Genomic DNA, 27112 nt, shown 5'->3' on the forward strand with positions numbered 1-27112 from the left:
AAAAATCATTGGCCTGGACCTGATGACTGATCGGTTCTGAACCCAATCAGATCAGCAGCGGGGCCTGGGGGGGTGGGAGCGCGCCCCACAGCCCCAGGAGCGAGCACCATACATCTACGACGCTTTGCCTGTACCAGCCAGGCTGCCACCGTACAACTGCGGCGGGCGGTCTGCAAGTGGTTAAAGCGTCACCTATGGAGATTTTTAAGTATTGTAGTTTGCTGACATTCCCAAAGCATGCACAACTTTAAAGCATGGTATGTTAGGTATCCATTTATTTAGCGTAACATCTTTTATACTTTAAATTGGGTAATAGATTATGTTTGTTTGCATTAAAATTCATTAAAGTGTATTTTTCCCTCAAAAAAATGTAAACAACCACAATTTAATTCTCTATGGCCTACAAAAAATATAGAATGCTACAAAAAATATTTAATGTTTGGGGGGTTTTAGGTAATTTTCTAGCAAAAATGCAGATTTTTACTTGTAAACAAAAAGTGTCAGAATAGGCCTGGTCTTCAAGGGGTTAAGATAGGGATTCTAAACATATTTTGTTGTCCTGCTGCAACTCCACCAAACACCCACAATGTTCGTGGTAGTCAGTAACCATGTGCTCCTAACCTAGGCTGGTAATCACATAATGTAGCTCAAGAGAATCCATATCAACGTATAATAAATGCACGATTCTATAATTCTGACATGTGCCTAATCATTTATTTAAAGGGTGATATTTGCGGACATATCCCGTTAGATTAATGTCGTTAGATAAATGATAGACTGCAAACAATTGCAGGTTAAGTTTATTGCATTTTATTAAGCAAACCTGTAAATGTTTACATCACATTGTACATCAGGGACATACAAATTCTAGCAGTCAACATGCCTAACAAATTACAGCTGGTGCCTTCTCTTTCCACGTTACTGAAAACACATGTTCTCCGGCAACTTAAAACTGCCTAGACTGGCCCTAATGGCTCTACATTCTGCATTAGTCTACTTTTGTAAAGGTCATACAGATATTCAAAGTGAACAACCACACAAACAGAATGCAGAGCTTATGAAAAAAATAAAATTTCTGATTAGGGCTCTCACACACAATGTCATATAATTTTATCAAGCACAAAATAAAAGATCAATAAAAAGAAAAGAGAAGGCGCCTGGCCCTTTAAATAAAAGATTGTTGAACCTGCTGCCCTTTTAATTGTAATAAAACAATAAATAGGTATATATCATAGGTAAAAAGGCGCTGGTAATCTTAATATATCACGTGTTATAAAAATTAATAGGTGATTTAAAGTGTAATATATGTGATTAAAAATTGCTACAAATATATATATGATCTACTATTGGTGCAATTAGCAAAGAAAAGTGCATACCAGTGCAATTTCAATTCAGAAGTGTTTGTGCTTCTCAAAGTAAATTAATCCACAAAGGTGTGGATCAGTGAACCAATAAATAGATATATAAAGAATTCCATACAAAAATCACATAAGAATATATAAAAATATAAATATATAAATGTGCTCCAAGTAGTGTTTAAAAATCCAGGCAATAGCATGCAATCAAAATTGTGCTTGGTGGATTCTTATTAATCCCTTCACAGTGCTCCAGGTGCTGGGATGTGACAACCGTCAATTAAGAAGTGCTTGTGCTTCTCAAAGTAAATTAATCCACAAAGGTGTGGATCAGTGAACCAATAAATAGATATATAAAGAATTCCATACAAAAATCACATAAGAATATATAAAAATATAAATATATAAATGTGCTCCAAGTAGTGTTTAAAAATCCAGGCAATAGCATGCAATCAAAATTGTGCTTGGTGGATTCTTATTAATCCCTTCACAGTGCTCCAGGTGCTGGGATGTGACAACCGTCAATTAAGAAGTGCTTGTGCTTCTCAAAGTAAATTAATCCACAAAGGTGTGGATCAGTGAACCAATAAATAAATATATAAAGAATTCCATACAAAAATCACATAAGGATATATAAAAAAATCACATAAGAATATATAAAAAAGTATAAATATATAAATGTGCTCCAAGTAGTGTTTAAAAGTCCAAGCAATAGCATGCAATCAAAATTGTGCTTGGTGAATTCTTATTAATCCATTCACAGTGCTCCAGGTGCTGGGATGTGACAACCGTGGCCTCTTACCAGCTAGCAGCAGGTCACAAGGACCCCCAACGCCTGTGATCCCTTTATTGGGTGGATCAGACCTCTCCTCGATTGCTTGGATCTCTGGCTCCTATATTACTCGAGTTGGACCATGTAGTCCCCCCATACACATAAAGATATAGAAGAACAAATAGCCTCCAATAGTGAAATACTGTTTTATTCTCCAAAAAACATACACTATAAGGTGACAATTAGAAGCACAAACACTTCCACTCAATGTGGTCAATGCTAACCCGGAAGTAACACACAGAGGCATTCGGAACAGAGGCTGGGATACACATCCACCGCTGCAATACAAAGAAAGGGGGAAAGGAGATACAGGGTGCTGCAGATCCCCGGAGAATATCTTCCTAAGACCCAAAAAAACGATTTTGTACTGCCGAATTGCCCAGTGCCAGGAGGGCACAACAAATAGTAAGAGGCTAATTGTCACCTTATAGTGTATGTTTTTTGGAGAATAAAACAGTATTTCACTATTGGAGGCTATTTGTTCTTCTATATCTTTATGTGTATGGGGGGACTACATGGTCCAACTCGAGTAATATAGGAGCCAGAGATCCAAGCAATCGAGGAGAGGTCTGATCCACCCAATAAAGGGATCACAGGCGTTGGGGGTCCTTGTGACCTGCTGCTAGCTGGTAAGAGGCCACGGTTGTCACATCCCAGCACCTGGAGCACTGTGAATGGATTAATAAGAATTCACCAAGCACAATTTTGATTGCATGCTATTGCTTGGACTTTTAAACACTACTTGGAGCACATTTATATATTTATACTTTTTTATATATTCTTATGTGATTTTTTTATATATCCTTATGTGATTTTTGTATGGAATTCTTTATATATTTATTTATTGGTTCACTGATCCACACCTTTGTGGATTAATTTACTTTGAGAAGCACAAGCACTTCTTAATTGACGGTTGTCACATCCCAGCACCTGGAGCACTGTGAAGGGATTAATAAGAATCCACCAAGCACAATTTTGATTGCATGCTATTGCCTGGATTTTTAAACACTACTTGGAGCACATTTATATATTTATATTTTTATATATTCTTATGTGATTTTTGTATGGAATTCTTTATATATCTATTTATTGGTTCACTGATCCACACCTTTGTGGATTAATTTACTTTGAGAAGCACAAACACTTCTGAATTGAAATTGCACTGGTATGCACTTTTCTTTGCTAATTGCACCAATAGTAGATCATATATATATTTGTAGCAATTTTTAATCACATATATTACACTTTAAATCACCTATTAATTTTTATAACACGTGATATATTAAGATTACCAGCGCCTTTTTACCTATGATATATACAAAATAAAAGATAGCTGATATTTACTAGCCAGTAAGAGGTCCTGTCTAATCATATTAAAGAAATATACACAAACATTGTAGAATTCCTTTTTAACACTGCAAACATGGATATGCAAATTGATTGTCTATACTTGCTTTCAATGCATTAATCTCTGGTATAGAAAATTATTAGGCATTATTGCATGTATTGTACAAAATGCAATAAACGCTGCATAAACATAAGAGATGATAACTCCTAATAAATTGATTTTGTGTACAAGCCCACACATCCAGGGGTGAGGAATCTTTTTTAAAAAACGACTTTTAAAAAAAAAAAAAATACTTTCAGGGGCATAATTTGGGGTCCCAATCTACTTGTCCTGATAAAAAAATAATAATAATTTTAACAAAAGCAGTATTTACATAAACTGAAGGGGTTAATATTTTTTTTATTAGGCAGAGGTGCTTTTAGGAATGGCTGGGGCTTTTAAAAATGCAAGGGGCTTTATGGTGACTTAAACTTTTAATGTTTTTAACATTGTGCCGTTTATCTCTTAGTCACCTCCCTGCCTGTCTCCAGTTCCATATCGGGGAGAAGCAGGGAGGGGAGAGACCTTGCAGTGTGACCGATTGGGTGCTTGTCAGGCTCTCTTAACGCCCAGCAGAGGAGCAGCTGGCAGAGTAAAGGAGGCGCTGGCCCCAATAAGGAAAAAAAAAAAAAAAGGATTTTTGACTCACCATAAAATCCTTTTCTCTGAAGTTCATTGACAGATGCAGCTCCATATTCTTCTTGACTATTGGGTTATGCTGCCCGCTACAGGAGTAGGACACTAGGCAGGAAACATCTTTACCATGCCTATGGGGCAGTCCCTGCAGGCATACACCCACTCACTCTGCTATACAATTCAGTTTTGCTGCAAGCAGTGTTTAGAAGAAAAAACCTCACCCCACTCAGAAATAAAGGGGCGGGTGCTGCATCTGCCAAAGAAATTCAGAGAAAAATATTTTACGGTAAGTAAAAAATCCAGTTTTCTCTATCGTTCATTGACAGGCGCAGCTCCATATTTTTCTTGACCATTAGGACGTCCCAAAGCAGTATTTGCATGAGGGGTGGGAAAACAATGCAGAAAAGAACGTAATTCCCCAAAGGCTAAACTTAGCCAACCTGTGAACATGGAGCTCAACCAGGAACAACTGAAGCTCACCTAGAATACATACACCCTCAAAGAGAAAATGTTCTCTTTTAAACAGCAGCCTGCAAAATCTTGCAGCCAAAAGAAGCATCCGAGGATGCCAACACATCTACTTTGTAGAATTTTGTTAACGTGTGCACAGACGACCAAGTTGCCACCTTGCAAACTTGTATTACTGACGCCTGATGACGAAAAGCCCAAGAGGCCCTCAGCGCCCTAGCAGAATGCGCCTTCACAGGGAAAGGTGGAACCTGACCCTTCAGTAAATAAGCCTGTACCACTGTCTGCCTGATCCATCTGGTTATGGTCATGGCAGACGCAGCCAATCCCTTTCGAGGTCCTTCCGCGAGGACAAAAAGTGAGTCTTATTTCCTGAAAGATTCAGTAGCCGGCAGGTAAACCCTAATTGCCCGAACCACATCCAAAGAATGCAAGGCAATTTCCTTGGGGTGCTTGGGCTTAGGACAGAGTGAAGGCAGCACAATGTCTTCAAATGGAAATCAGAAACCAAACAAAAATTCTCCTGCGCACGGTTGGTAAGTAAGCTTCCCAAGCGCTCCTCCTCAGCCAGACAGGCTGGCATGCGTGGCTACCACGGTCCAACACAATGGGAGGAAGGACTTGCCCTGGCGTAGGGCCAACGAGCGAAGCCACCACAGAAGACCACTCTTTGTACTGTGACTCAACCGAATCATAGTGTCCAAGAATTTTGGATCTTTGCTCCAATTGACAAGAATTTCCCTTTGTAAGGGTCTCGTGTGGAACTGAGTACACGGAACCGCCTGGAAGGTCGACACCATCAGACCTAAGGCTCGCATGCAAGTCCGCAGAGAGGACAGGTTGCTGGAAACAGCAAACAAATCACCCTCTGCAACTTTTACAGCTTTTCCAGGGAAAGAAACACTCGCCGAAGCGGAGTCCAGAGTCAGGCCCAGATAATCCAGTTTTGAAGATGGTACCAGAGCAGAGGTTTTTAAATTGATGTTCCAACCGAACTCATGCAGAGTCCGTACAGTGATTGTCGAGTCGCCCAACAGGACTTAATGCAAGTCTGCTCTTGGAGATCATCCAGGTACCCCGGTACCGCAACCCCCCCGTTGTCACAGTAATGCCAATACTGGAGCCAACACATTGGTGAAGACCTTGGGAGCGGAGGGGAGACCAAAGGGTAATGCCACAAATTTATAATGCTCCTCTCCTACAGTGAAGTGAAGAAAACGCAGGTGTCCAGCATGAATAGGGATGTGTAGAAATGCGTCCTTGATAACGATGGAGGCCAAAAAGTATCCTTGGTGTAGGGAGGCCACTAGTGTGCGAATGGACTCCATTCAAAACTTCTGTACCCGCACAAAACGGTTCAGAGCCTTGAGGTCTAGGATTGGACGCACTTTGCCTTCTTTCCTGGGAACAGTGAACAGGTTTAAATAGAACCCCTGAAAGCATTCCCGAGAGGGAACCAGCACAATCACCCTTTGCAACAGCAGATCTTGTACCGCCTCTTGTAGATCCCTTAACCAATCTGTAGATGGGCGTAGATTGGACGGGAAGAATCTGTCTAACGCCCGAGACCTGAATTCGATCTTGTAACCAGATCGGATCAGTTAATGGGCCCATTTGTTCTGAATCAAGGAGGTCCATGGTTCCGGAAAGACGTCCCCCTTCCCCTAGTTACGGGTAAGGGCGCCCATTCATGCAGACAGGGATTTGTCTGTAGATCTGGATTGGCCTGCTCTCGGCTTACCCGACCATGTCATCTTGGAACTCCAAGAAGACCTAAATGGCTTAGATCCTTTCTCCTGCGTGCTGGAGGCACGAAAAGGCCGCCTGTGGGCTGTAAAATAAGGCCCCCGTCTAATACTTGGTGACTTGCCCTTGGAGGATTGAGGAAGAAGAGTACTCTTCCCACCTGCAAGACCCTTGATCAGTTCATCCAATGAGGATCCAAACAAATGGTCCCCGATAAACGGGAGCTCTGATAGAGCCTTTTTTGAAGCCTGATCCGCAGACCAGCTTTTTAGCCACATCATGCGTCTAAAAGCTACCCCCACCACGGATACTCTGGCTACAAGAGGGGTCGTATTTTGCGACGTATCGCATATAAATAGTAAGGCTTGGACCATTTGGTCCGTTAGCTCTGCCAGGCCCGGAGGGAGCGGCTTTGTTTCTAGGTCCCTTTGCCCATTCCGTTATGGTCTGGGACACCACAGTGATCACAAGGATCGGTTTAAGTATTGAGCCCGCTATCACATGCAAGTGGCGGGACAGAGACTCAATCCTTCTATCCACAGGGTTTATAAAGACCGGGGACCCTTCCACCAAGACCATAGTACATTTGTTCAGTCTGGAGACCGGATGGTCCACCTTCTGAACAGTACATTTTGCAGATACCACTTCCGCGAATGGATAGTGCCTCTTAAAATGCTTCGGCACCACTAACATCTGTTTGAGGTGCCCCCATTGGTCAGAGACAATTTTTCAAAAAATTACGGACATGGGAAAACCTTGCTTGACTTTTGGGATTTGCAAGTGCCAAATGACACCTGCGTTCCTGACGCTGCAGAATCATCTGCCATTTTTAGAGTTTTTCGCACTGACACTATAAGTGCTCCCACCAGCACGCTTTCCTGTGCAGCTGCAGATGAGGATGTGTCGTCCTCGTCATCCGAGTGCGATAACGCAAAACCCTCAGGGTGACATGCGTCCGTGGCAGCCATATCTACCTCCGAATCCGAGAATACAGGAGAGGCAGGGGAAGGCATAGGGTGCTTTTTACTAGTGGTATTTTTTAAAACCAAATCCACTTTTTGACACCAGGTTATGCAAAACCGCTGTTAAGGCAGACAGGGGTTGCGAACTGGAGGTCCCCGCAACTGCAAGGAGGGGATCTGTAGGTGAATTTGTTCCTGGGACTCCATATGAACCCTGGAATAGCGCAGTGTCACTTTAAGAAAACTGCTGGAAAAAAGAAAGACCCACACCGCTGCACCAGCAGTACTACAAGTCCCAGCCACTCACACTGCAGATAGCAGGGTGAGAGAGAGACCTACAGGGACCCCAATACACATACCACCATTCAATATGGAGGAGAACAGGATCGGTCTGCTGTGTAGAGAAAACGTTCACAGGAAGAGGAATTACCTGGGCCATCACTAGAGTAAAGGCCTAGCTGCTCCCTGCTGTCCAGCATTTGCGGACTCCGAGAAAATGACCGCCCAATGCATTCATATGGGGAAACCATACCTATGCCCATGCATTTCAATGGGAACTTCTGCAAAATGAGGCTGAACAATTCTATAGTAAAATGACGGCCCCCTCGGCGCGCCATGGAGTCTCCAGGGCACCCTAAGAGATCCAAACGATTAGTGACATCAGGTGTCCCCGGCAGGGACCCCCACCAGGATTAAGCCCCCCCCAGCAGATCCGCTATAGCGGCATCGGCATGTCCACCCCGAGGACCCTCGTCGCTGACTGAGGTAGGGGCCTCTATGATGGTGGAGAGGGAGGCCTTGGGGGGAGCCTGCTACATACCGAGAGGCCAGGGGGAATGAGGGATACCCGAGGGTTTGACCTTCCCAGGGAGGGGCACACGTCCGCCAAAACTGCCAGAGCTATGAGGGGACACCCCTAACGACATCATTGCTGACGAAACGCGTTGGATGGGACTTGGACGTGTGACATCATCGTGTATTGGGACACTGCGGCCATCTTAGTGGTTTGAAACTGATTCAGCCTTCATGTTATCACAGCGTTTTTTATATCCTGCAAAATGTAAGTGTAAAGTAACATCCATTTAATAAATTTGTGGCTATTTGGAACGTACTGAATGCTTTCCTTTTTGTGTCCTTGGGATCTTATGCCTCTGGAGACTATTAAGGATATTCTGTGTGCACGGAGAAATTACCAGTACAAAGGAGTGGGATTGTCGTTCCTATATCCCTGAGGATATTGGTTGGGCCGGTCTAAGGATACTTCTATGCCGTTTTGATGTGGCTATAGGGTAAGAGGCAGTGTGTTTGGTGTTGGTTTTCATCTGCACTTCTGCCCGACTGACCAAATCACTACATCTATTCACATCTACACTCAAGTGTTTTCTGTGGAATTTTTTGAGAAGCTTAGCGCTGCACCCCTCTTTTTAATTGTGTTAATGTTTAATCTTACATATGTGTCAGCAGCTTGCTCTAAGTGATTGAATGAAGTAATTTTGGCTAATTTTTTGCCAGGTCTAAGCCCAGCTTTCATTTGTTATTTACTTATGAGGGGAAACTACTCACCATACCAACGACATTGGGTGGGCGCCACTCCAGACAGACTACCTCTCCACTCGGGGTGGGGGTGCTGACGGCCAAGGGGTACGCTGCGACTCATACCAAACCAGGTTGTGTGTATCCTAGCAAGGTGTTTCACTAGCAGGCCAGCCCCCGCCCATTGGGGTTCTGTCATGGCGAGGCCTAGCACTGGGCTATAACCTGCACACGCTCGCTGGCCGGGCTGGGAGACCTTAAGGATCTAGGATATCCTGTCCAAAATACAGTCCGGCTGTTGATTGCAGTTCTCTCAGGAACATAACTAGTTAAAAAATTACATTTTTTAACAAAGGTTCCCTTTAAAATAAAAAAAAAAAAACAAGCTAAGACCGAAGTCCCAGCTGGGAACTAGGTCCTACTCCTAAATTAGGCAGAAACAAACTGAATCCTATAGCAGAGTGAGTGGGTGTATGCCTGCAGGGACTGCCCCATAGGCGTGGTTAAGATTTTTCCTGCCTAGTGTCCTACTTCTCTAGGGGGCGCCATAACCAAATGGTCAAGAAGAATATGGAGCTGTGTCTGTCAATGAATGATAGAGAAATGCATTTCTTCAGGTTACCCTTACATACAAAAGCACTTGGGTGCTCAGTACAAGCGCATACTGAGACGCCCAATCAAGCTCCGCTGTCCACTCCATTAAGGGGCAAAAAAAAAAAAAAAAAGAAAAGTAAACTCTGCTTGCCCGAAGATGGGCTAAATATAAAAGAAAAAAAACACCTGCCCAGCGCCCGGAACTGCATGTCCCAGGCATTTGGCAATATGATTTGGCCTCCCTGCACACATTAGTGTTTCCCAAATTGTGGAGCATGTACCATCGGTACATGTCCTCACTGAGAAACAGTGGTCTACAAACTGCGGCCCGTGGGCCGGATGCGGTGCCTTGCCTGCCTTTATCTGGACCATGGGGCATTGTTCCTAACACTGATATGGGTTACTATTTCTACCAATGATGGGCCACTATTCCTCCCATTAATACCAATGATGAGGAACTATTTCTTCCACTATCACCAACGATGAGGCACTATTCCTCCCACTGACACCAATGATAACAAACTATTTTTTTCCACCATCACCAACAATGGGCCACTATTCCTCCCACTGATACCAATGATGGGCCACTGTTCCTCCCACTGATACCAATGATGGGACACTATTTACTCCACTGATATCAATGATGAGAAACTATTTCTTCCAATGATACCAATGATGGGACACAAATCCTCCTACTGATACCAATGATGGGGCACCTATTGCCTCCACTGATACCAACAACAAGACACTATTGATTACACTGATACCAATGATGGGGCACTATTCCTCCCACTGATACCAATGATGGGACATTATTTACTCAACTGATACTAATGATGGGACACTATTTACTCCATTGATACCAACAACAGGGCACTATTCCTTCCACTGATACCAATGATGAGAAACTATTTCTTCCACTAATACCAATGATGAGGAAGTATTTTTTCCACTGATTCCAATGATGGGGCACTATTTCTCCCCACTGATACCAATGATGGGACACTGTTTCTCCCACTGATACCAATGATGGGACATTTCTCCCACTGATACCAATGATGGGACACTGTTTCTCCCACTGATACCAATGATGGGGCACTATTCCTCCCACTTACACTAATGATGAGGCACTACTCTTCTCACTGACACCAATGATGAGGCACTATTTCTTCTAACGATCCAAACAATGATGAATCATTTCTTCCCCCGATACCAATGATGTGGCCACTATTCCTCCTTCTACTGACCACCAAGTCTGAGACATTTTCTACTCCTACTGATGCTGGGGCATTTTCTACTCTCACTGGCAACAGTCCGGCCTTCCTAAAGTCTTAGGCCCCTTTCACACTTGTGCGACTTGGGACTGCAAATTCACATGACAAGTGGTACCCCATGATTTCCAATGAGTACCATTCATATCTGTGCAACTTCAAAGTGGTCCCTGCACTACTTTGGCCTTACTTTGATGTGACTTGAGGTCCACAGACCTCAAAATTACACAGGCATTGCTTCAAGTCACGCGACTTTCAGGTCAAAGTGTGAAAGGAACCTTAGGGGCAGTAAACTGGCTCTTTAATAAGTTTGGAGACCCCTGCTATAAAGTATAGAGACGAGGGACATGATATTTTTTAAATACATGTTTTTCTCACTTAATTTCAATAATATTCCAAGAGGGATGACAAGTTAATGAATTACAAGTATTCTGTACAGACAAAGGGTTGATTTACTAAGGGAAAAATCGACTACTCACTTTGCAAGGGAATTTTGCCCACAGCTTGGTGAATGTGCTAAAATTTCACTTTGCAAAGAAAACCCAATCATGTATAATGAAAAAAATGCATTTTCTGAACTTACCTGAAAATGAAAAATAATGCAGCCACCACATCTAAGACCTAATAAGCCACAATATATTACATTTTTGTTTTTAGATACAACTAAAGAAGACAGTAAGCTTGTCACACTAATCACTGATAGGATTGGCAAGACTAATCATGCTGATCATACCTGTAGGTGGTCTAAACTTTGGAAAAGCAGTAACCGCAGGCTTGCACACTGGAAGTTCCTTGACTGCTTTGAAATCTTCACTTACACCACAGATTCTTGCAGGGGGCGCAGAAGGCAAATTGTCAATCTTGGGCTTTATCAAAAACAAAATGAATTCATTTTTTTCCCACATTTATTGCAAAATAAATTCTACATACACACGGGTAAAATAAGTATTTCACACGTCACCATTTTTCTAGGTAAATATATTTCTAAAGGTGCTACGACATGAAATTTTCACCAGGTCGGTATACGTTCAGAAATTAAGGTATGTGTAATAAAATGGTATGACACAGGGTAAAAATATTAAACACAAGGAAAGGGAGGTGCAAAAAGGCATGGAAAGCCAAGACAGCAGCTGAAATCTACCAGTAATTAGAAAGCAATTTTGCCCCTTGTCAGTGCAAATTAATATCAGCTGGTTTAGCTGATTATTAATAAAAGGTGTCTCATTACCAAGGTGTCACATAAGAAACATCTCAGTAGGAGTGGAAACAAAGAGCTCTGTTAAGGCCTACACAACCTTATTGTTGCAAAACATACTGATGGCATTGGTTACAGAAGGATTTCTGAATGTTCCAGTGAGCATTGTTGGGGCCATAATCCAAAAATGGAAATAACATCATTATACCATAAACCGGCCACGGCCAGGTGCTCTTCACAAGATTGCTGAAAGAGGAGTGAAAATAATTATCAGAAGAGTTGTCCAAGAGCCAAGGACCACTTGTGGAGAGCTCCAGAAAGACATGGAATTAGCAGGTCCAATTGTTTCAAAGAAAACAATAAGTAATGCATTCAACCGCCGTGGCCTGTATGCACGCTCACCGCGCAAGACTCCATTGCTGAAGAAAAAGCATGTTGAAGCTGGTTTAAAGTTTGCTGCACAACATTTCAACAAGCCTGTGAAAAAATGGGAGAATATAGTCTGGTCAGATGAGACCAAAATTTAACTCTTTGGATGCCATATTACACACCATGTTTGGAGGTCAAATGGCACAGTAGAAACACCACACCAACAGTGAAGTTTGGAGCTGGGAACACCATGGTGTGGGGCCGTTTTTCAGCATACGGTACTGGCAAACTTCATGTCATGGAAGGAAGAATGAATGGAAAAATGTACCAAGACATTAAAATCTGCTGCCATCCCACAGCATGACGAAGATAAAACAAGAGTGGATATTTCAGCAAGACAATGATCCCAAACACAAAGCGCCAAGGAGACTCTTAGTTGGTTTCAAAGAACTTAAAGCTGCTAGAATGGCCCAGCCAATCACCTGAATCCAATAGAAAATCTATGGAAATAACTAAAGAGCAGAGATCATAGAGAAGGCCCATGGAACCTTCAAGATTTGAAGACTGTCTGTGTGGAAGAATGGACCAAAAATCACATCTGAGCAACGCATGCGACTAGTTTCTCCATACAGGAGGCGTCTTGAAGATGTCATTACCAACAAAGGATTTTGTACCAAGTATTCAATAAATTTCAGTTAGAGTGTTCAATACTTTTTCCCTGTGTCATTCCATTTTATTACACATAACTTCGTTTCTGAACTTTTAGTTTCTTTGTATGTATGGATTACATGGGTTGTTACTGACATGTGGTGAAAATTTCATGTCATAGCACTTTTAGAAATATATTTACCTAGAAAAATGGTGACGCGTTCAAAATGTATTTTACCTGATATATACATCTCACAAAAGTGAGTACACCCCTCACCTTTTTGTAAATATTTTTTATATCTTTTCATGTGACAACACTAAAGAAATGTCACTTTGCTACAATGTAAAGTAGTGAGTGTACAGCTTGTATAACAGTGTACATTTGCTGTCCCCTCAAAATAACCCAACACAGCCAATAATGTCTAAACCGCTGGCAACAAAAGTGAGTACACCCCTAAGTCAAAAAGTCCAAATTGGGCCCAAAGTGTCAATATTTTGTGTGGCCACCATTATTTTCCAGCACTGCCTTAACCCCCTTGGGCACGGAGTTCACCAGAGCTTCACAGGTTGCCACTGGAGTCCTCTCCCACTCCTCCATGACGACATCACAGAGCTGGTGGATGTTAGAGATCTGGCGCTCCTCCACCTTCCGTTTGAGGATGCCCCACAGATACTCAATAGGGTTTAGGTCTGGAGACATGCTTGGCCAGTCCATCATCTTTACCCTCAGCTTCTTTAGCAAGGCAATGGTCATCTTGGAGGTGTGTTTGGGGTCGTTATGTTGGAATACTGCCCTGCGGCCCAGTTTCTGAAGGGAAGGGATCATACTCTGCTTCAGTATGTCTCAGTACATGTTGGCATTCATGGTTCACTCAAAGAACTGTAGCTCCCCAGTGCCAGCAGCACTCATCCAGCCCCAGACCATGACACTCCCACCGCCATGCTTGACTGTAGGCAAGACAGACATATCATTGTACTGCTCTGCCGACACACGCTTGACACCATCTGAACCAAACAAGTTGATCTTGGCCTCATCAGACCACAGGACATGGTTCCAGTAATCCATGTCCTTAGTCTGCTTGTCTTCAGCTAATTGTTTGCGGGCTTTCTTGTGTATCATCTTTAGAAGAGGCTTCCTTCTGGAATGACAGCCATGCAGACCAATTTGATGCAGTGTGTGGCGTATAGTCTGAGCACTGACAGGCTGACCCCCCACCCCTTCAACCTCTGCAGCAATGCTGGCAGCGCTCATACGTCTATTTGCCAAAGACAACCTCTGGATATGATGCTGAGCACGTGCACTCAGCTTCTTTGGTCGACCATGGCAAGGCCTGTTCTGAGTGGAACCTGTCCTGGTAAACTGCTGTATGGTCTTGGCCACCGTGCTGCAGCTCAGTTTCAGGGTCTTGGCAATCTTCTTAAAGCCTAGGCCATCTTTATGTAGAGCAACAATTCTTTTTTTCAGATCCTTAGAGGGTTTTTTGCCATGAGGTGCCATGTTGAACTTCCAGTGACCAGTATGAGAGAGTGACAGTGATAACACCAAATTGAACACACCTGCTCCTCATTCACACCTGAGACCTTGTACCACTAATGAGTCACATGACACCGGGGAGGGAAAATGGCTAATTGGGCTCAATTTGGACATTTTCACTTAGGGGTGTACTCATTGTTGCCAGTGGTTAAGACATTAATGGCTGTGTGTTGAGTTATTATGAGGGGACAGCAAATTTACACTGTTATACAAGCTGTACACTCACTACTTTACATTGTAGCAAATTGTCATTTCTTCAGTGTTGTCACATGAAAAGATATAATAAAATATTTACAAAAACGTGTGGGGTGTACTCACTTTTGTGAGATAATTTATATTTAGTCAGTGACACCGAATTAACCAAAGCTGTTTTAACCACTTCAATACAGGGCCCTTTCACCCCTTCCTGCCCAGGCCAATTTTCAGCTTTCAGCACTGTCACACTTTGATTAATTGCGCGGTCATGCAGTGCTCTACCCAAATGAAAATGTTATCTTTTTTTCACACAAATAGAGCTTTCTTTTGGTGGTATTCATTCACAGCTGGGTTTTTTATTTTTTACTAAAAAAAAGAAAAATAGAAAAAAAAGCTTTTCTTAGTTTCTGTCAGTAAACTTTCAAAATAAGTAATTATTCTTCTTCCCTGATGGGCTGCACTGATGAGGTGGCACCAATATGCAGCACTGATGAGCACTAATAGGTGGCACTGATAGGCAGCAATGACGGGAGGCACTGATGGCCAGCACAGATGAGCAGGCAATGACGGGCACTGACTGGGGTCACTGATGTGCCATGTTTGCGGTCATTGGACTGTACAGGCATACCCCACGTTTAAGTACACAATGGGACCAGAGCATGTATGTAAAACGAAAATGTACTTAAAGTGAAGCAATACCTTTTAATTTCTCAATGCATGTAAATACACTAGCTCCATAGGAAATATTGGTCAGCTTGACATGGCATTGCTCCCAAACCATGTGACAAGGACACCAAGCTTGGGGAGCATGTTAAGGGGATCCAGGACTATAACATAGTAGATTACCTAGGCAAGCTGGCTGGCAACAAACAGGATATGTTGTAGTCCTGGGTCCCCTCTCGGTGCTCCTTAAGTTTGGTATCCCTGTCACTTATGGTTTGGGAGCAGAGCCATGTCAAGCTGACCAAGATTTCCTATGGACGCCAAGGTAAAAACTGGGAGTAGTGTCATGCCAAGCTGAACAAGCTGTGTCCTTACTCGCGAGTGTACTTAAAGTGAGTGTACTTAAAGCGGGGTATGCCTGTATTTATCTTACTGTATTGTAATCAGGGCACTGATCATCAGTGCCCTAAATACTTGTCTTGTGCTCCCCTTCGAGGAGGAGCCGCTGATCGGCTCTCCTCGCAACACACTCTGTGTGTGAGGCGAGGAGTGCCGAAAAACAGAACTTCCGCATTTACATGTGACCGGCTGTGATTGGTCACAGTCGATCACATGGGTAAAGAGCCATGTAATTGGCTCTTTACCAAGATCAGGGTCACGCTGTGTCCTAGAAACACTGTGCGGCTGCGATCGCCGCGCAGCGTGCCCCCGTGGGCTCGCGAGAGCGGCAGTTCTAGGGCACCGTCATATGACGTCGTCCAGGAAGGAGAGCCGCACCGCTCCACCGTCATTTGACGATGGGCGGGCGGCAAGTGGTTAAAAAAGTATGTGCAGTAAACCAATAATACAGGGGGGTGGAGAACCTCCCTCCAATAGACCCCCAACCCACAGGTTTGTTAGTCCCCTTGTGATAGCAATCAAGTAAAACGAAATTTAAAAAAATTTGGTGTAACCCATAACCCTGCACACACCCACAAGTGTAAATATGCGCACAGGGTGCACACGTGTGTAGAGTGTAAAAGCACAATGTGATTTCCTTGCGGTTTCTGCACCCACAAATGCGCTGCGCTTTTAGATGTGTGGGGGTGTCAATAAGAATGAATAGCTTCCCCGTGCATTTCTAAACAGCAGGTGAGATTCCCGTACCCGCGTGTGAACTGAAGCCCAGTACACACACTATAAGAAAATCAGACAAACGATCGATGTTTCACAGCAGATCAAAACCAAGGATGGTACTACAGTAATTGTATGAAAATTCTCGTATGACAAAGGTTTTTTCTTTTACTATTGTTGTTTATTGTTTGTGATCATGCGCAGTATTTCCTGTCCGATTTTTTTCATACGAAAGCAGTAGACAAGAAACTTAAATCGTTAGGTCTGGTCATGTGTGAGAACAATTTTGGAGTTTCTCCCTTAAGAGATTTATGTTTAGAAAGTCTGAATCAGATGTCGAAAGTTGTGTACATACTATACGAAAATCAAAAAACCCCTAGACAAAATGAAAATAGTTAACCAATGCAGTACGGGCACAGCCCCAATGCATGGGGGGAAAAAAACTGTCCAAAGTTCAGCTTTCACAAAAATAAAAAATAATAATTCTTGAATACAGAATAAGGCAAGCTAATAAGTCAATGAACTCATCCTTCTGCACTCTTGTTGTTACTGATCCAAAACAATTTATGCAGATCAAGAGTTAAATTGCTGTGCTCTTGTCACAAGTCAACATGGGAAAGCAGACCCTGCACTGGAAAGCAAGGTCCACTCATTTAACCACTTTACCACCGGAGGATTTTGCTGTCTTCCGTCCAGGCCACTTTTTGCGATTCGGCGCTGTGCGACTTCAACTGACAATTGCGCGGTCGTACGACGCCGTACCCAAACGAAATTTACGTCCTTTTTTTCCCACAAACAGAGCTTTCTTTTGGTGGTATTTGATCACCTGTGCGATTTTTACTTTTTGCGCTATAAACAAAAAAAGAGCGTTTATTTTGAAAAAATAACAATATTTTTAACATTTTTTTATATGAAATTCCCCCCAAAAAAGATGTAAAAAACAATTTTTTTAAAAATTTTTGGCCAATTTGTTTTATGCTACATATGTTTGGTAAAAAAAAAAAATCGCAATAAGCGTATTTTGATTGGTTTGCGCAAAAGTTATTGCGTTTACTAACAAAGGGAAAGATTTCTGTCATTTTTGGTGTTTTTTTTTTAACGCGTAATGGCGGCGATCTGCGATTTTTTTTGCGGGACTGCGACATTGCGGCGGACAGACCGGACCCCTGACTGACATTTTTGACACTTTTGGGGGTACCAGTGACATTACTACAGTAATCAGTGCTATAAATATGCACTGTTACTGTAAAAATGACACTGGCAGGGAAGGGGTTAATTTTATTGGAGAGGGAGGGGTTAATGTATGCCTGGTGCTTACTGACGTGTAGGGGGGGAGGTGACTGTGTGAGTCATGGACAGATCGGATGTCCAGCTATGCTGAACAGTCCTATCTGTCACTCCCTGTCACTATGGAGATCCGCCCGCTGTGTTTACACACAGCGGGCGGATCTCCAGACTCGATCCCCGACGATCGGGTAAGAGCAGCGGCGATCGCCGCTGCTCCTCCCCTGGCCCGACTCCCGCTGTGAATGAAAACAGCGGGAGCGAGCCTCCGGCGGCGCGCAAGCGCCGCCCAGAAGGGGGAGTGTCCAATCACGTTAATACTACGTGGCTGGACGATAACGAACCACTCTGCCGCAGTAGTATTACTGTGAGCGGTTGTAGAGTGGTTAACTGTGAGGTTACTTCAGCGCAAATGTGTGCAAATAATATACAAATATGGGTGCAACATGAAACGTGGCATGAAAGGTAGAATTAGCCTTTATGGATGCTTTTCAAAAAGACTGAGGCTGGGTTCACACTGCAGACAGATGCGGATACAGCAGGGGTCCGCTGCGTCCCTGTTCTTCATTTCAGGGATAAATCAGGACCAAGTTTTCGGCTGGATTCAAACCTGAAATGGACCCAAAGACGCACAGGACCTCTGTGCAATTTGCTTGCAGCGGCTCCGGAGATGTGCGAGCCGGCTCCATAGAGAGCCAGTCATAATCTCCTATCATGCAAATTGGATGCAGGGAGACTCGCATTCAATTAGCACTAGTCTGAAGTGAACCCAGCCTTAAGGTAAGGCTAAGAATAAACAAGCGTATAAAACATATTTACCTTTAACAACGTAGTCAAGCTTTCACTTGTCTTATTGTAGGAGTTATGTTTAACAGGTGGTGAAAAACAAGGCTTTTTTGCAGGATTCCCCAGCAACTGCTGACTTGGAGCTGCTGATCTTCTCATTTTGTGCTCACCTACAGGAAGAGATGGAACCAATATAAGTATAATGTGTGTAAACTGTCAGATTAAAGCGCACCTGTCATGAGAAAAATACAGAAGCAGCATCTGCTGATCTTTATCTGAAAATGCAGTTTCCTGGCCATCATCATCCTCACTAGGCCTGCACGATATTGGAAAAAAAATATATTGCGATGTTTTTTTTTTCAACGATATATATATTGTGATATTGAGGGACCCGTCAATCCTGGCTAAAGTCAACAATTACCTTACCATTGATTGTACAAGGGACACCTGGGACAGCCAGGGTTAATGTTACTGTATCGATAGGATGAGTTTTGCAGCAGCCCTTCTTCTGATTGTATATATTATATACTGCACAGTGCACTGGGAGTCCGGGACAGCCAGGGTTAATGTTACTGACACTGTAGGGATTGGGAAGGATGCTGGGAATGGATGGAAATCATGAAGCATACAGGCAGCCTTCTAAATTTTAATTGCAGATACAGGGCACTGGGCAGGCCAGGGTTAATAATGGTACTCAATTACTCAGTCTCAGTGACAGTCAGTGACAGTGTGAAATCGGATTATTCAGTCTTTCTCACAGTGGTGGTAGGAGGCTGGAGCGGTGGACTCACTGACTCACTCCACTTCCGTGAACTGCAGCCCACACGTTCAGTCTCACTCTCCGCCCTAGTTTTCTCAATGGCACAGTCAGGGAACCAATCACGCCGTGAGTAGCGGCACAGCGAACTAATCAGGTGTGCAGGCACGCGTGATTGGTTAGCTGTGCAGCTGCTCACGGCGCGCTGCTCGCCGCTGAAGTGGGACGGATGTCTGTGAGTTCTCCTCCGAGTCCCGACTTCTCCCTGCCTAACGGAAGTCTGTGAGTCCTCCTCAGAGTCCCTTCCCCCTGCCTATGCAAAATATCGTGACCTCGGCGATATGAATATCGCCCACGTCCGCAGAACGATAGTCGATATCTAATCCTCACCCTCTGGGTCAAAGCTCTTGGAGTAACAGACCTGGAAAACGCATGCAGATCAGGTATTCTGACTTCTCTTTGATGCTATCAGCTGCATACTAATGTTGGGTCTGTAATACAAAGTAATGAAGGATTATAATGAAGGCCAGGCAACTAGCATTTTCAGAAGTTGGTCAGCAATAGCAGTCCTTGCAGTTCTATATTTGCAGGTTAATTAAAAAAAAAAAAAAAGCACACAGTGGTTAGACTGATGTACACACCAAAAATGTCTCCCATTGACTTCAATGCAAAAACGCCTGTCAATAGCAATCCTATGTGAATATCCAAAATTAAATACATGTAAATAACATCAATTAACAAGAAATAATCTCCATAAAGTGCAATCGTGCTAAAACTGAATTTTAAGAGATAAATGACATCAATTCATATAATAGTAACTATAAAGTGCACATATGCTAAAACCAAATTATAAAGGTAAGTGCATAAAGTGCAATGGTGCTTAATCCAATTTTAATACAATAAATGGTATTAAAGTGCAAAAAGTGATGGGGAAAAAAATGTCCAAAATATAGCAATTCCAATTATATAAACAGTCCCACGCCAGGTACAGCCGTACTCGGCAAAGTGCTGAAGCCAAAAGGTGCTATGGTGCTCCAGACAGTGGAAGGTGCCTCAAAAAACCCTTATGGGGATCCACTCAACAGAACCAAAAGGTTAACCGGTTGCCGACCGCCGCACGACTATATACTGTGGCAGTCAGCCCCGGCCAGGTAGAGTGATGTATGGATACGTCACTCGCCTGTCACTGACTTGCGAGCCAATTGCGGGCGGGCGCCCGCCCGCCGAGGCGCGCGCCCGCCGCGGCTCGTTCACAGACAAGTCAGTGCGTGTGACCGGCGGACTCGATGTCCGCCGGTCACACTACGATCGCTCCGGTGAAGGGAGAAAGGCGGGCGGCTTATGTAAACAAGCCGCCCGTCATTCTCCCTGTGTAAAAATGAAGCTCAGACGGTTCTACTATGTAGGACCGTTGATCTTTGTTTTTACACCAATAGCAATGTCCCTGCACAGTTAGAATCACGCCCCTAGGACACACTTAACCCCTCCCTGTCCAATAAAGTTAACCCCTTCCCTGCCAGTGTCATTTTTGCAGTAACAGTGCATATGTATAGCACTGATTACTGCAGTAATGTCACTGGTACCCCCAAAAGTGTCAAAAATGTCAGTCAAGGGTCCGATCTGTCCGCCGCAATGTCGCAGTACCGAAAAAAAAAATGCAGATCGCCGCCATTACGCGTTAAAAAAAAAAAAACACCAAAAATGACAAAAATCTTTCCCTTTGTTAGTAAATGCGATAACTTTTGTGCAAACCAATCAAAATACGCTTTTTGCGATTTTTTTTACCAAACATATGTAGCATAAAACAAATTGGCCGAAAATGTTAAAAATTTTGATTTTTACATTTTTTTTATATGAAATTCCCCCCAAAAAAAATGTGAAAAATATTGTTATTTTTGCAAAATTGACGCTTTTTTTGTTTATAGCGCATGATCAAAAAATCGCACAGGTGATCAAATACCACCAAAAGAAAGCTCTGTTTGTGGGAAAAAAAAGGACGTCAAATTCGTTTAGGTACAGCGTCGCACGACCGCGCAATTGTCCGTTAAAATCACGCAGTAAAAAAAAAAAAAAAAAAAAAAAACGCAAAAGAAACCCCTGGTCTTTTAGCAGCCAAATCCTCCGGGGCTTAAGTGGTTAATGGGCCTGCAGAAGTGATTGAATTCTACAGATGAATCGCAGGGATGGATGGACCAATGGATCTCCAATAATGTAAATCCCTCCAGTGTCCTCAAAAGGAAGGAATGGACTAATATAGTGAAGCCCACAAAATTTATTAAAATATGGGGTAAAAATATTCACAAACTTTTGAAGGACACAAACATGTAGAAGACATAAAAATCCACATCAGAAGCCGATCACAAGCCCCTTCCGGGAACGCAGCCAGCGTGCGTTCCACGGGATACAGGAAGTGACGTTGTGTCGTCAGCGTATTTTTACCCCATATTTTAATAAAGATATTTTGCGGGCTTCACTATATTAGTCCATTCCTTCCTTTTGAGGGACACCAGAGGGATTTACATTATTGGAGACATTTTTTTCCCCATCACTTTTTGCACTTTAATACCATTTATTGTATTAAAATTGGATTATGCACCATTGCACTTTATGCACTTACCTTTATGATTTGGTTTTAGCACATGTGCACTTTATAGTTACTATTATATGAATTGATTTCATTTATCTCTTAAAGTTCTATTTTAGCAGGATTGCACTTTATAGAGACTATTTCTTATTAATTGAGGTTATTTACATGTATTTGATTTTGGATATTCACACATTGCAAGCGCTGTTTTTGGCACATTCTATTTCTCTTGGTTTTTACCTAGTGAACAGCAGCTGCAAACACATTTATTAATATTTATAGTTTTAGTCCTAAGCGGGTTATAACAATCTCTGTATACAATCCTATGTGAATACTTATCTCCGCATGCCACTCTACTCTATCACTTGCGAGTCAGGAACGCACCACTACAAACTCACACAGGATCCTTTTCATAATGGCACTCAAAGTGTGGATGCCAGCTGTGTGCACTACCTCAATAGTAACACATAATATCTAGTCTGTCGTGCAAATCTATGAGTCTGAAAACGCATACAGAATCTCATCTGTATGAGCCAGGGTGGCTTCATTCATATCTATGAGTTTTGGGATTGTGGCGAAATCTCTGCTATTCTGCCTTAAAATTGCAAAATGCAGGTTCAGCGGCCATTATTTTCATAGGCACCTAAAACGTGGTGCAGTTTTGTTGTGATTCGCACGACAAAATCGCATCACCTGAAACTTGTCGCCCAAAAGAAGCTTCTAATCATTTTTGGGTGACAAGCTTCATGCAATGCAAGTTTCTGCGAGTGCCACGCAGTAAATCCGCCGCATTTTAGGTGCCATAAACACCAATGGACCAATGGACAATCGCAAAAAATACAATCTGCATTTTGCGATTGTAGTGCCTTTTGAAATTGCGGGCAGAATTCCAGCGATTCTGCCACAATCCTAAACGCCCAGGAATAAATGGGGGCTTAACAGAACGAAGTTTCCACTTAACAGGTTTTCATTTTCATTCTTTCCGGCCAGCCTATAACCCCGCTTCATCAGCTTATTGGCTGGCCGCTGTGCTGTAAGTTAGGGTTAGGGGGTGCAAATTGCTTGCCTTGCCCCGAGAGCTGACAACAACCCATGCTACGCTAAAAAGAACTGGAACCTAACTTATTTTAGCTGGCTCCGAGATTCAACGCAAATTAGTCAAGCCCTGATTTAAGGACGCACTCACACCAGAAACTGTGCGTAAACTGTGCGTAAACTGTGCGTTTCTGCCCACAGTGAAGTGCATTTGCAGTGCATTTTTCCTAAGCTTGCATTTCCTTGAGGTCACTTCAGTCTTCTTTGGACTTTCATGTGCATTGTGCTGCATTTTCATGCATGTGCGCACATTTCTGTGCATTTGCGGTGCGGAAAATGTATGACAACATACTCTGATCTCATTGGGTGACTGTGTGCTGACCACTCTACTTCCTGTACAGGGAACAGGTTGTCACCTTGTGAGAGAAGTGATGGCAGAACTGTGCCACAATGTCTAAAATCCCCTACAGGGGTACACTTTTGTGCTGCTGTCATCACATGGGAAGCCTGGTACTGCCCCCCCCCCCCATCTCTACTGCCCCTGCTGTGTCCCCCCATCTCTACTGCACCTGCCATGACCCCCATCTCTACTGCACCTGGTGTGTCCCCCCCCATCTCTACTGTACCTGGTGTGTGTCCCCCCTCCCCCATCTCTACTGTACCTGGTGTGTGTATGCCCATCTCTAATGCCCCTGCTGTGTGCCCCCCATCTCTACTGCACCTGCTGTGTGTTCCCCCCCCCTATCTCTACTGCCCCTGCTGTGTCCCCCCATCTCTACTACACCTGCCATGACCCCCATCTCCTCTGTACCTGGTGTGTGTCCCCCATCTCTACTGCACCTGGTGTGTGTCCCCCCCCCCATCTCTACTGCCCCTGCTGTGTCCCCCCATCTCTACTGCACCTTCTGTGTGCCCCCCCCCCCATCTCTACTGTACCTGGTGTGTGTGTGTCCCCATCTCTACTGCACCTGCTGTGTGCCCCCCCCCCATCTCTACTGTACCTGTTGTGTGCCCGCCTCCATCTCTACTGTACCTGTTGTGTGCCCACCTCCATCTCTACTGTACCTGCTGTGCCCCCCCTATCTCTACTGTACCTGCTGTGCCCCCCCCCCCCCATCTCTACTGTACCTGCTGTGTCCCCCCCCCATCTCTACTGTACCTGCTGTGCCCCCCTCCCCATCTCTACTGCCCCTGCTGTGTCCCCCCATCTCTACTGCACCTGGTGTGTGCCCCCCCCCCATCTCTACTGTACCTGGTGTGTGTGTGTCCCCATCTCTACTGCACCTGCTGTGTGCCCCCCCCCTATCTCTACTGCACCTGCCATGACCCCCATCTCCTCTGTACCTGGTGTGTGTCCCCCATCTCTACTGCACCTGGTGTGTGTCCCCCCCCCTTCTCTACTGTGCCTGCTGTGTGTCCCCCCTATCTCTACTGCCCCTGCTGTGTCCCCCCTATCTCTACTGCCCCTGCTGTGTCCCCCCATCTCTACTGCACCTGCTGTGTGCCCCCCCCCCCCATCTCTACTGTACCTGTTGTGTGCCCGTCTCCATCTCTACTGTACCTGCTGTGCCCCCCCCCATATCTCTACTGTAACTGCTGTGTGTCCCCCATATCTCTACTGCCCCTGCTGTGTCCCCCCATCTCTACTGCACCTGGTGTGTGCCCCCCCCATCTCTACTGTACCTGGTGTGTGTGTGTCCCCATCTCTACTGCACCTGCTGTGTGCCGCCCCCCCCCCCCCCCATCTCTACTGTACCTGTTGTGTGCCCGCCTCCATCTCTACTGTACCTGCTGTGTCCCCCCCCCATCTCTACTGACCCTGCTGTGTCCCCCCATCTCTACTGCACCTGCTGTGTGTCCCCCCTATCTCTACTGCCCCTGCTGTGTCCCCCCTATCTCTACTGTACCTGCTGTGTCCCCCCCCCCATCTCTACTGTACCGGCTGTGTCCCCCCCCCCATCTCTACTGTACCTACTGTGTCCCCCCCATCATCTCTACTGTACCTGCTGTGTCCCCCCCATCATCTCTACTGTACCTGCTGTGTCCCCCCCCCCATCTCTACTGTACCTACTGTGCCCCCCTCCCCATCTCTACTGATCCTGCTGTGTCCCCCCATCTCTACTGCACCTGCTGTGTGTCCCCCCTATCTCTACTGCCCCTGCTGTGTCCCCCCTATCTCTACTGTACCTGCTGTGTCCCCCCCCATCTCTACTGTACCGGCTGTGTCCCCCCCCCATCTCTACTGTACCTACTGTGTCCCCCCCATCATCTCTACTGTACCTGCTGTGTCCCCCCCCATCTCTACTGTACCTGCTGTGTCCCCCCATCATCTCTACTGTACCTGCTGTGTGTCCCCCCATCTTTACTGTACCTGCTGTGTCCCCCCCCCCATCATTACTGTACCTGCTGTGTCCCCCCCCCCCATCATTACTGTACCTGCTGTGTCCCCCCCCCATCATTACTGTACCTGCTGTGTCCCCCCTCCCATCATTACTGTACCTGCTGTGTCCCCCCCCCCCATCATTACTGTACCTGCTGTGTCCCCCCTCCCATCATTACTGTACCTGCTGTGTCCCCCCCCCCATCATTACTGTACCTGCTGTGTCCCCCCCCCCATCATTACTGTACCTGCTGTGTCCCCCCTCCCATCATTACTGTACCTGCTGTGTCCCCCCCCCCATCATTACTGTACCTGCTGTGTCCCCCCCCCATCTTTACTGTACCTGCTGTGTCCCCCCGCTCCCGCAGTGTCTGTCATATTCTCCTCTGAAGTGATGGCGGTAAACTTACTCTGTAGCTTGCTTAGTACTTCATACTGAAGAACTGTGAGCGGGGAGGTCATGTGATCCGGCAAACCCAGCACTAGGGGGGATTACAATTCAGAGAACAGACAGGAAGTGTCTCCAGCACAGGACTCCGGTTGCCATTTTTGATGAGACTATATCATGATAAACCAGGAAAGAATTTTATGACAGAAGAAGGCAGAATCTGGATCAGTTGTACATAGCAAACAGTCATCTTCTAGCTTTCATTTTCATAACCACTTGCTGACCGGACCTTTTTCTGACATGTGTTGTTGACAAGTTAAAATCAGTGTTATTTTTTTTTTTTTTCCAATAAATAAAATCAGTGTTATTTGCTAGACAATTACTTAGAACCCCCAAACATTTTATATATGTATTTTAGCAGAGACCCTAAAGAATAAAATGGTGGTCGTTGAAATTTTTTATGTCACACAGTTTTTGCACAGCGGTTTTTCAAACACAATTTTTTGGGAAAAAATACACAATATAGACCCAAATATTTTTTGTATAATATGAAAAATGATGTTACACGGAGTAAATAGATACCCAACATGTCATGCTTTAAAATTGCACGCGCTCGTGGAATGGCACCAAAGTACGGTAGTTAAAAATATTCATTTTTAATCCATGTTTTATTTTATTTTTCATTTTTACACTGTCCCTTTAAAGAAATTTCAATCACTTTTATTGCTATCGCAAGTAATGTAAACATCTCTTGCAATAAGAAAACGGGGTGACAGGTCCTCTTTATGGAGAGATCTGGGGTCTAAAAGACCCCAAATCTCTCCTCTGCCCCTAAAAGCAAAAAAATGTATCTTTTGCTTTAAAGGATAAGTCCACCCTAAAATTAAAATCCCTGCATCTATAGATTTCCACGATCTAACACTAACCTATCTATCCATGTAAAGAAGAAATCCGTATACTTACCTTTTTTGAAGCCGATCCGATCTCTAGTGGTGGAAGCTCTGCAGAGGACATGGCAGACAATGGCTGTGAAATGAATGGGATGTGACGTCACCCATAGACTTACTATGGGGCTTCCATTGTCAGCAGTGTCCTCTGCACTAGGGTTGTCATCTCATCCCTTTAAACCAGGACAAATATTTTTTACACAGGCTCTGTGGCTGATTAAGGCGGAATTAAACTCACTTAGTGCCTTATGTGCATTATATTAGCCTCAGAACCTCTGTAATTCATATGTGTCCTTGTTTAAGGGGATGAAGAGGCAACCCTATTCTGCACCCGCCTCCACAGCGAAGCCGCGGCCGACAGCTCAGCATGGGATCGGGTCAGATCGGCTTCAAAAAAGGAATGTATACTGATTTCTTCTTTACAGGGCTATAGATGCAGGGATTTTAGTG

General features: G+C 44.3%; 2 protein-coding genes across 2 annotated transcripts in view; one reads left to right on the forward strand and one right to left on the reverse strand.

Annotated features, from left to right (window-relative positions):
* Positions 1 to 25780, reverse strand: part of RAD54B (RAD54 homolog B) — a 210642-nt gene extending 184862 nt beyond the window's left edge. The window contains exons 1-3 of the mRNA XM_082259220.1: positions 25671 to 25780; positions 18605 to 18741; positions 11518 to 11650 (exon numbers count right to left, since the gene is read on the reverse strand). Coding sequence (XP_082115346.1) covers positions 11518 to 11650; positions 18605 to 18730 — 259 coding nt within the window. The 5' untranslated portion in view covers positions 18731 to 18741; positions 25671 to 25780. The remainder of the gene's footprint in view (positions 1 to 11517; positions 11651 to 18604; positions 18742 to 25670) is intronic.
* LOC309556733 (RING finger protein 151-like) overlaps positions 18665 to 27112 on the forward strand; it is a 63275-nt gene continuing 54827 nt past the window's right edge. Inside the window, exon 1 of the mRNA XM_082259219.1 lies at positions 18665 to 18768. The gene's annotated coding sequence lies outside the window, so the exon portion shown is untranslated. The remainder of the gene's footprint in view (positions 18769 to 27112) is intronic.

Source organism: Pelophylax lessonae (genome assembly GCF_965119305.1).
Source record: "Pelophylax lessonae genome assembly, chromosome: 5".
Taxonomy (NCBI): domain Eukaryota; kingdom Metazoa; phylum Chordata; class Amphibia; order Anura; family Ranidae; genus Pelophylax; species Pelophylax lessonae.